We start from the raw sequence: 11,871 nt of genomic DNA on the forward strand, positions 1-11,871 counted from the left end.
GTTATAGATTGTCCAACAAGCATATTACTTTTGTGCTTTTTTTTTTGGTTCGTAGTTAGCTTGTGTTGTGAATAGCTTGGATTGATCATGATTGTGTCTTGGCTTGATTCGCCTCCAAATCAGTTGTACTAGCTTTTGGTTTTTGTAGGGGCATCTCACTGATTTGGAATCAGTCAAATACTGATATCTAGCTTCAGTTCTCTACTGATTAATGGAAGAAACAGCCGGGGATGCTTTATTTTTGGTAAATTTGTTTGGATTATTACTATTTCTGGTAAATTTTTTGATTCAGTTTAGCACTCCTTGTGAATTCGCAGTGTTTGTGCATCCAGCTGTACAATATTTATCTGGAGTTGCCCCTTTTTATGCGTCGCAAGAGGATCATGAACAAGCTAATGGCCTACCGGTAAGTGTTTACCTGTAAACTAAAAAAATGGATGCCAATTTAAGTTTGTCTAATGATATGGATATTGTGTAGAAGAGTAGAAAGAACAAAAAAAACCCCCAAAATTTTCAGCCAGAACATGTCAGTGATGTTGTAGATATGCTAACTTCATCTTTGCTGGGCCTTTTAAGTCCACCAACGTGCTGGAAATGATACTTGAAGCAATATGAGTTCTTGAAATAGAGCTATCTTAATAGCAACAGGGCCTTGCACTTTTTTTTTCCAGGGCATACACATTAAGCACCTAAAATTTACAGGTGTGACTCATTTTAATTGGCTTTGAATTTTTAATGATGATTGGCTTTTGCTTTTACAAAGTCTACACTATTCAAAATGAACCAAATTTATAAATTTTAGTCATTGATAAATACTTTCTCTGTTCCTTTTTAGTTGTCAAATTTGATTTTCGAGTGGTCAAATTAACCAAATTTTAACGGAAGTTTATTAATATTTTTATAATTGAATAAAATAAAAAAAATTAGATAATTGAAAAAAATATTCAATCTACTTTAATATATAATTTTTAGTTTTTTACCGGCGGTGGAGGTAATTCTGGTTCTTTTTCTTGTAATAAGTATGCTAAGTTTTTGATATATGGTTTCGGGATTAGAAGGGCTTGTAGTGGTAATAGTGTTGTGTTAAGTGGTAAGATTTCACCTGGCGTTGTTAAGTTAAGTGAGCTTAGGGAATGGCCTTTTAATGGGTTGAGTGGCGAAATTCCGGGGGGAATTTGGGGGATGGAGAAACTCGAGGTTCTTGATCTCGAGGGGAATTCGATTGGAGGGGTTTTTCCTAGTGATATTAAAGGGTTGAGGAATTTGAGGGTTCTTAATTTGGGGTTTAATGAGATTGTAGGGGAGATTCCGAGTTCGTTGTCGGGTTGTGGGGGATTACAAGTGTTGAATTTGGCAGGGAATCAGTTGAATGGGACAATTCCGGTGTTTTTGGGAAAGTTTGGGAATTTGAGAGGGGTTTATTTGTCGTTTAATAGGCTTAGTGGACAGATTCCTCCTGATATTGGATTTAGCTGTCGGAAACTTGAGCATTTGAATAGTTGGTACATTATTTATCTCGCTGAATGGAAATTATACTTGCATGCTCTGCAATTAAAGAGTTCAGCTCAACACTATGTATTCAGTTCTGGTATATTACAGTATATTTCATCTAAGCTAAACGCACACAGGAACTCAAGAAACACCATACCATACGTTTCTTCTGCTACCTTAAATTATCTCCATTCCTGTGCATAATAGTCATCGTCTTACTGTGTATTTCTCAGTCATTCCTCGGAAACTTCCAGGCAGTGCTAGATGTAGATGGTCAAGAACTACAAGCCGGTGCAAAGTACAAGATGTACAGGCGGTGGAGGAAATGGCGGTGGCCTTGGCCACTAGACGGGACAGACCCTTTTTATGCGTCGCAAGAGGATCATGAACAAGCTAATGGCCTACCGGTAAGTGTTTACCTGTAAACTAAAAAAATGGATGCCAATTTAAGTTTGTCTAATGATATGGATATTGTGTAGAAGAGTAGAAAGAACAAAAAAAACCCCCAAAATTTTCAGCCAGAACATGTCAGTGATGTTGTAGATATGCTAACTTCATCTTTGCTGGGCCTTTTAAGTCCACCAACGTGCTGGAAATGATACTTGAATCAATGAGTTCTTAAACCAGAGCTATCTTAATAGCAACAGGGCCTTGCACTTTTTTTTTTCTGGGCATACACATTAAGCACCTAAAATTTATAGATGTGACTCATTTTAATTGGCTTATAATTTTTAATGATGATTGTCTCATGCTCTTACAAATTCTACATTATTCAAAATGAACCATATTTATAAATTTTAGTACTTAAAATGAGCTCACTGGACAAATATTTTCTCCGTTGTCACATTTAATTCTGAACGGTCAAATTAACCAACTTTTAACGAAAGTTTATTAATATTTTTATAATTGAATAAAATAAAAAAGTTATATTATTGGAAAATATATTTAATCTCCTTTAATATATAATTTTTAGTTTTTTAAACTAATATAAGAATAATTTTTAATTTTTGATAAAAAATAATATTTTCAACGATAAAAATCATTTTTGATAAAAATTGATTAATTTGAACGATAAAAAATTGTGGCAATAGGGAGTATATAAAAACCCTTTCTTGAAATTAGTTGCCCTTACATCTTTAATTGCAACTTACAAGGAGCTGCATAGTTTTCAGTTTTCACCGAGCATATTCTGTTGCATTACTTCTGCATGGTTGGGTCCGGAACGATCCTTAATTTTAAACTCAAATTTCGGCTCATAAAAGTTTGATAGACTCGAGTTCATTTCAAAAACTCGAATCAATTTCACCAAATATTGACAAAAACTCGAAATATGATCGATTAAATATATAAAATAAAACCAAAATATTGAACATTTACATAAAAATATATTTATAATAAAAAAATTAAAAATAATTGAGGTTCGATCCTAGTCGAGTAATTTGAAAATCCTACTCGGCTCGTTAAAAAATTCTAATAGCTTGAGCAGCTCCTACCGTAAGTTGGTTGCGATTTGATTGCGGATCAAGGGTAGTTTGATTTTTATCCTTTAACCGAATCAAACCGCACAACGTACACCCTTATTTAAGCTCGACTTAATTATTACAGAATTAATTTAAATATTTTAGTAGACTAGCTCAAATAGCTCATAAACAATTTCACTTATTTACAATTCTAATACGACAACCAACCAAAATTTTCCACTTAACTTTTCATCACGTGCTAATTACCTTGTGGAGACTGCAGAAAAATTGAAATTGTATTTTCAGCTTTGATAATATATTTTAGTCATATTAATTATTTATATTATGAAATTGGTATTAAAAAATATAGCGGTTTACAAGATTGTAAAAATATAATAATAATAAAAATAATAATAATAATATAATTTTTAAATCAATGTCATATTTGTTCGAAACTAATCATATAATTCTTAGTTATAATAATCGGATCTTAGACCTTCCATTCAAATATAGGTAATTATATTTCAATACAAATCTAGCTATTCTCACTTATTTACTAAAAATTTAAGGATCATAATATTTTTATGATTAGAACTAATTTACAAGAAGTAATCTATATTTTCTTATAGTTTCCTTATAATTTTTTTTCTTTGTGAAAAATATAATATCAGACGAGGGGTGAGTAAGGGTGAAACCACTATAAAACATTAATTCTTAACAAACAAGAAAAGCCATCCCACTATACTAGATCCACATTAAAAGAGCTGAAGATATATGATGATGTTCTTGATCAAGTGAAGTAAGAGTAAGAACTATTTGAAGATATATGCATGTTAATGAACTCGGCTGCAGTCACTTAGCAGGTCATAGACCTACCATGACAGGCACAAATAATATATGTATCATGCTCTCAGTAGCATAAGATAGTTAATATAACATGCTGATATGAAGTCAATATATAGAACATTGTTATACAGGTGAGTCAGGAGACATAAGATAGTTATATAACACACATAAAATACCCATTGCACAAGTCATAAGATAGTCACAGCACAAATAAACATCTGATAGTGACACAAATCCATGCCAACATACCAACATTCAAGTCACAAACTACATCACAAAGCATACCAACACTTGAGTCACAAAGTACACATTCTGATGGCCAAATGTTTACCAAATAAAACTCCATATGATAAGATACCTAATAGAAGAGTTCAAACAGACTTATTACTAGTTATGATGTGATGTGCTTAATAATGTTGATTGACCACTTCACCATCACCAAAAACAGGCATGACTGTGATGTGTCTCTCCGGAAAGGCAACATCACCACCACCTGCATGTTTGATGAACTCAGCTGGAGTCATGGAAAAAGCATGGCAGGCACAAAGGATACGAGTTTCCTCCTGGTTGTACTTGGACAGATACCCATTTATCTTTCGGCCACAGATGGTAGTATAAACTTGTGGCATTTCTGAGACTTTCTTGAACTCTCTCCCCTTAGCTCGGTTTTTGTCAGCTGAACATATGTTTGCAGGGAATCCATGGCCTGTGATTTGTTTGTTCATTTGAATATAATCATATATATGAGAGAGGAAGGCAATAACAGTGTAAATGTCAAACTGGAATTGGTGAGGTTCTTCTAAATGACAGAAGATGATACTTTCAATGTCAATTCCACAGATCAAATATTATAGAGTAACAAACTCCTCATTTGTGTGCAGATATGGCATAATAAAGAACTAATTCGCGTAAACAAACCCTCTTTATGTTTTTCATGATCTATTATAATTTACTGCAAAATGTATCTGCTTAATTAATTTAGAGCACTAGCATTTTTCATCAATCTAAGATACTAAAAAAAACTTGATATTCATGCTAAACATTTTTTGATACCGCCAGACTCCCAATTAAAATATCACACACACAAATAATTGGATACAAATGTGAGAAGAGTTGTCTCACAAGTACAAATAAGTGGCTAATTAATACGAAAAGGAATGTATGTTACCTTCAATGATTTGATTTTGGAAGTAACTAATTGTTGAAGAGCCGCTGGAATGGAGTGACCTCCTGTTAGCATCCATAGGCGCCAATGACTGTACCTCTTGTCTTCTGGTTTCCATTACCCTCGGGCCAGTTGGAAAGGAAGGCCGCATTTTAACCTCAACACCATTTTCCTTAAAAACAGCCGACCTCCTTTGGTGAGGGTTGATTAAATGAGAAGGTGCACCAGTTAGTTTATGATTTCTTTGTGGATCCACACCAAATCTTCCATTCAAAGAAAGGCTCAGACTTAAATCAATGTCTTCATTGATTTCTTCAACTACAGCCTCCTTTCCTCTCATACTTGAACAAATAAAACACTAAGATAAATTTTATGAGTAATTATAAATGAATTGATATACAAATAGATGGAGTAACAAAAGTGATAGTAATACCTTGATGGGGATGCAGGGGATTGATTGAATGAACCATAGTTAAATGTGAATGCCTCTTTAATTAACTCTGGGTACTAACTGCAGTGGTCTGCCACTCTAAAGAGTTGAAAACATCGATTTAAGATGAAATGCAGAGTTGTGTATGTCAGCTAACTAGGTGACTGACAGTATGCTAAGAATTAACTAATGACACGTATTGACACATTCCACGTCCTGAAACAGACAAATGTATGAACTTATCTCTAACCTCTAACTCACTTCTTCAATGCCCAACGCTCACATGTATTCTGTTTACAAATAAAACTGAGTAAATGTATTCCGTTTACAGACAAAAAATGAGTAACTGTAGTTAATTATGTATTGGTTACGGTTACAAAATTGAAACTCCCTTACATTTTACTGATTTTTATAAATTCCTAAAATAATAATTTCAATATTTCTTATTTAACATATTTACTACTTTTTTTAATATCATCTCAATTGTTAGTATTTACAATTTTTATGATACATTCTAATTGATGACTTAAAAAAAATGTTATAGTATTCTTTTTATGAAACTAATAGTGATACAAATTCAATAACTTATCTTTATAGTCTTGTATCCATCTATTCAATAATATGGATTATTTGGATGGGCAATTTTTGAACATATTTGATTAAAAGATAAAAGGAAATTTATAAAAATTCTAAGTTTTTTTATGATATTAATATCCTATGGAAAATATTTGTAACCATTAAAAGTAATAAATGTAACCTTTTTTTTATTTTTATGAAACATAATTGAAATTACTTTTTGTTGCACTTGATTAAAAACTTGTTCTTAAGTAATAAAAAATGGATCGTAATTACTAAATTTTAAAGTTGCAAATAAGTTTGCCAAGTTATAAAACTATTTTGATTTTTTTTAAATAATTTAAAGGTTTGTATTTTTGCAAATTATTATGGAAAACAATATTTTATATCTTTTTTTTTCCATTCTTTATGTCTTTTTAATAAACCCATTTTTTCAATCTATTTATCTAAATATTACTTAACTTTTTTATGTATTTGAGAGAATAGTTAAATAATAAAAATACAAAAATTTTACCAAGACAAAAAGCAAAATAATATTTAAAATACCTAAAATACATATGAGGTACAAATAAATATAAATGTTATTAGGGTTGACAAAGCTATTAACAAATTTTTTTATTTCTTTTTTCAAAAATATTGAAACTCTTGGATGACACTGCATGAATTATATGATTCCTATTTAACTATTCTTCATAAATGAAATGAGCCCTATTTATATGATTCATGCCAATAAAAAAATGACATGTTTTATTTATGTATTATTTAGTAAAAAATCTTGTCTTTCTGGAAATGATTTCTGGAAATGAATAATGCTAGATAACAAAATGACTTTGTCAAAATTTAAATTTAATTAAAATTTAAACATTTTTGTAACAATATTTGGGACATATAAATTTTAAACATGTAGCATTGCTATACATGCAATGGTAAGTATTGTCTTCTAGGGACAGTATCCTTCTAGCCCGGTAAATATCCGTTAATAACGGAGTTGAAAACTTCATTCACATTCTTTAATGAATAACAAATCTAAAACATTGTTGAGGCGATGCCATCAACAATGAAATCACTATTTAAAAACCTAAGAAAAAACATTAAAACACCATGGGAAATAACTGGACCATACTCAAGTCCCGAATACAAAACTGCCATTCCAACTCTCAAAGATGTTCGAGTTTTTTCGCCTGCAACACCACCAACCAATCCCATTGCGCCCACCTCTGATCCCGAAACTGTTTATGATATCCAGTACTATGCTCGCGATCAGCGTGGTAACAGGCCACCTATTCGAATGACAGTTCTGAAGAAAAGTGCTGCTGTGAAAATGATGTAAGATAAAAAAAGTTTTGGTGTGCCTGATTTACTCCGGCCGGTTTATCTTACCAAAACGGTGGAAGAAGATTTCGATGCTCATGGTGGAGGTTACGTGCCATACAAATAAGGTTGGTAGCGTAGCTATAAGAATGCATCATAATTCTCAAATTAAGATATCAGGGAGAGAGAAGAGTGGAAAGAACAAAAAAGACCCCCAAAATTTTCAGGTAGGACATGTCAGGATCTTGTTGATGTATGCTAACCTCATCTAAATTTTTAATAGTGATCTACACTATTCAAAATGAACCAAATTTACTAAGAATGTGCCCACGGACAAATATTTTCTCCGTCCCTCTTTTTCCGAACGGTCAAGATAACCAAATTTTAACTGAAATTTATTATCATTTTATAATTGAATAAAATAAAAAAAAATATATTGTTAAAAAATATATTTACTCTACTTTAATATATGATTTTTAGTATTTTAAAATAATATAAGAGAAATTTTTATTTTTTGATAAAAAAATAATGATTTTGAATGATAAAAATGAATTTTTAATAAAAAGTTGATTAATTTGAATGATAAAAAAGAAAATGTGACAAGAGGGAGTATAAAAAAAACCCTTTCTTTAAAATAGTTGCCCTTACATGTTCATTGATATATAGTTACAAGTAGCTACATAGTTTTCACCGAGCATTATTCTGTTGCATTATTACTTCTGCATGGTTGTGCTCAATAAAATTTCTGCACACCGCTCCTTCCAATATCCAGGTGGCAACTAGGGGCTCGGCTCGAAATCGACTAAAAAAGTTTGTATCTGGACTCGATCTTGAGTTTAATCGAATCTTCAATTTCAAACTCGAATTTCGGCTCATAAAAGTTCGATAAGTTGGAGTTCATTTCAAAAATTCGAATCAATTTCACAAAATATTGACAAAAATTCAAAATATGATCGGTTCATAAATCCGATCGATTAAATATATAAAATAAAAAGAAAATATTGAACACTAACATAAAAATATATTTATAATAAAAATTAAAAATAAGAGAGACTCGATAAACCTAGCCGAGTAATTTGAAACTCCTACTCGGCTCGTTAAATAATTCTAATAGCTTGAGCAGCTCCAACCGCAAGTTGGTTGTGATTTGGTTGCAAATGAAGATATTGGAAAACCACAAGTTGCGTTTGATTTTTATTCTTTAACCGAACCAAACCGCACTACGCACTACGTACACACCAATTTGAGCTCGACCTAATTATTAAAGAATTGATTTAAATGTTACCATAATTTGCGATTAATACATATAATATATGTGTGTGCGAATAAAAGAAATAAACAAAAAGGATATGAAGGAGAAGTTCTCGAGTTCAGTCGTATAAATGTCTCCTTAAAGCTATTACGGTCCTCACCCTACGTGCGAGGAGTTAGCCTCCCGGGATAAAATGAGAGAATGACGATGTTATGCGAATAGCACATTCGACAAACTAGAACGGAGGAAGAAAGTATCACCGGAACAGAGAAATTGTAGGGTTTGTGTTTAGGAGACGGCCGTGTGTTGTATTTCGAACGAATGAATAACCCTAAAGCTTATACGATAATATATAGACTCGAGAAAACGTGCGCGCTACTCCACGCATTAATTAATCAATTGGTTAACAAATCAAATCCGCAATTGAATCTAATTATTATTATATCAAATCAATTATAATAATCCGTACTCAAAATGAATTAAACTTTTAAAAAGCCCAATCCCAATGGAAATTAAATTTAGCAAAACTAGTTCGTATTTATTCGGACCAATATTCTGCTACATTCGTGTCCCTACATCGCACACGCATGCAAGCTCCTGCGCGCGCGTAGGTGTTGGAGCAATATATGAGTAACACATTTCAACACTACATAAGTGTTTTGATATATAAAGCTATTTATGCTCCTTTGCAAAATCAATGTGAGACCTTCTTTTCTTCCACAAATTTCTTTTACTAAGAGGCTAACTTTGAACAACCATATCTCATCTATCTATTAGTCATTTTGAGTGATTTAAAGTGTCTCGGAAAACTCTTTCGGAGGAGTAAACATTCAAGTGTCACTCATTACACGCATACAACATTCGTTCGTTCACTCAAATTATAGCTCAAATTGATTTGACAATATGTGACTACTATCAACATTTTCCAACAATAAATATTTTAAGAAACGAACTCAAGTAGCTCACAAATAATTTCACTCGTAATTTATAAATCTATTATGACAACCAACCAACATTTCTCACTTTAACTTTTTCAACCAACATTTCTCACTTTAACTTTTTATTGCGTGCTCATTACCTTGTGGACACCGCAGAAAAATTGAAATTGTATATAGACCAATATACCTCGGATATGTGAGAGATTTTATTTTGATGATGTGATTGTTAATACTGATGATGTGATTGTTAATAGTGAGTGAGCTCTGAGTGTTGGCAAACTTTTGATTTTTTCTTTTCAAATATATATAAATACGGGGGCTTTCTATATAAAAAAGAAATCCAAAATCTGCTTATCTATTTAATAATATTTTATTCATATTAATTAGTTTATATTATGAAATTGGTATAAATTATATAGCGGTTTACAAGATTGTAAAATATAATAATGATAATAATATAATTTTTAAATTTATGTCATATATTGTTCAAAACTAATCATATAAATTCTTAATTATAATAATCAGACCCTAAACCTTTCATTCAAATATAGATTATATTGCAATACAAATCTAGCTACTCTGGCTTATTTACTAAAATTTTAAGGAATTTTCCTGTAGTTTTTTTTGATAAATATGGCTTACAACTGTTCTAGCAAAATTTATAGGTGAGGTACGGAGAAACTATAAAACATAAACTCTTAACAAACAAGAAAAGCCATCTGACTATACTGATCCATATTAAAAGAGCTGAAGATATATGATGATGTTCTTGATTAGGTGAAGTAAGAATTCGAATTATTTGATCCGTAGAGAGGTTTGGCTTATGCTACCTGCAGGTATCTTATGCTACCTGCATGTTAATGAACTCGGCTGCAGTCACTTAGCTAGTCATAGACCTACCATGACAGGCACAAATAATATATGTATCATGCTCTCAGTAGCATAAGATATTTAATATAACATGCTGATATGAAGTCAATATATAGAACATTGTTATACAGGTGAGTCAGGAGACATAAGATAGTTATATAACACACATAAAATACCCATTGCACAAGTCATAAGATAGTCACAGCACAAATAAACATCTGATAATGACACAAATCCATGCCAACATACCAACATTCAAGTCACAAACTACATCACAAAGCATACCAACACTTGAGTCACAAAGTACACATTCTGATGGCCAAATGTTTACCAAATAAAACTCCATATGATAAGATACCTAATAGAAGAGTTCAAACAGACTTATTACTAGTTATGATATAAGATGTGATTTGCTTAATAATGTGGATTGACCACTTCACCATCACCAACAACAGGCATGACTGTGATGTGTCTCTCCGGAAAGGCAACATCACCACCACCTGCATGTTTGATGAACTCAGCTGGAGTCATGGAAATAGCATGGCAGGCACAAAGGATACGAGTTTCCTCCTGGTTGTACTTGGACAGATACCCATTTATCTTTCGCCCAGAGATGGTAGTATAAACATGTGGCATTTCTGAGACTTTCTTGAACTCTCTCCCATTAGCTCGGTTTTTGTCAGCTGATCCAATGTTTGCAGGGAATCCATGGCCTGTGATTTGTTTGTTCATTTAAATAGAATCATATAAATGAGAAAATTAATTAACAAAGAAAAGAAGGCAATAACAGTGTAAATGTCAAACTGGAGTTGGTGAGGTTCTTCTAAATGACAGAAGATGATACTTTCAATGTCAATTCCACAGATCAAATATTATAGAGTAACAAACTCCTCATTTGTGTGCAGATATGGCATAATAAAGAACTAATTGGCGTAAACAAACCCTCTTTATGTTTTTCATGATCTATTATAATTTACTGCAAAATGTATCTGCTTAATTATTTTAGAGCACTAGCATTTTTCATCAATCTAAGATACGAAAAAAAACTTGATGTTCATGCTAAACATTTTTTGATACTGCCAGACTCCCAATTAAAATATCACACACACAAATAATTGGATACAAATGTGAGAAGAGTTGTCTCACAAGTACAAATAAGTGGCTAATTAATACGAAAAGGAATGTATGTTACCTTCAATGATTTGATTTTGGAAGTAACTAATTGTTGAAGAGCCGCTGGAATGGAGTGACCTCCTGTTAGCATCCATAGGCGCCAATGACTGTACCTCTTGTCTTCTGGTTTCCATTACCCTTGGGCCAGTTGGAAAGGAAGGCCGCATTTTTACCTCAACCGATCCATTTTCATTAAAAACAGCCGACCTCCTTTGGTGAGGGTTGATCAAATGAGAAGGTGCACCAGTTAGTTTATGATTTCTCTGTGGATCCACACCAAATCTTCCATTCAAAGAAAGGCTCAGACTTAAATCAATGTCTTCATTGATTTCTTCAACTACAGCCTCCTTTCCTCTCAT

At 32.3% G+C, this 11,871-nt stretch overlaps 1 protein-coding gene across 1 annotated transcript; it reads right to left on the reverse strand.

Annotated features, from left to right (window-relative positions):
* Nucleotides 1-10,753: 10,753 nt before the first annotated feature.
* LOC141700946 (ninja-family protein AFP3-like) lies at nt 10,754-11,871 on the reverse strand. The gene is made up of 2 exons (XM_074504607.1): nt 11,532-11,871; nt 10,754-11,052 (listed from the first exon to the last, which is right to left on the reverse strand). Exons 1-2 carry the CDS (start codon nt 11,869-11,871, stop codon nt 10,754-10,756), a joined length of 639 nt encoding a protein of 212 aa, XP_074360708.1.

Source organism: Apium graveolens, unplaced genomic scaffold, assembly GCF_009905375.1.
Source record: "Apium graveolens cultivar Ventura unplaced genomic scaffold, ASM990537v1 ctg3113, whole genome shotgun sequence".
Lineage (NCBI taxonomy): Eukaryota > Viridiplantae > Streptophyta > Magnoliopsida > Apiales > Apiaceae > Apium > Apium graveolens.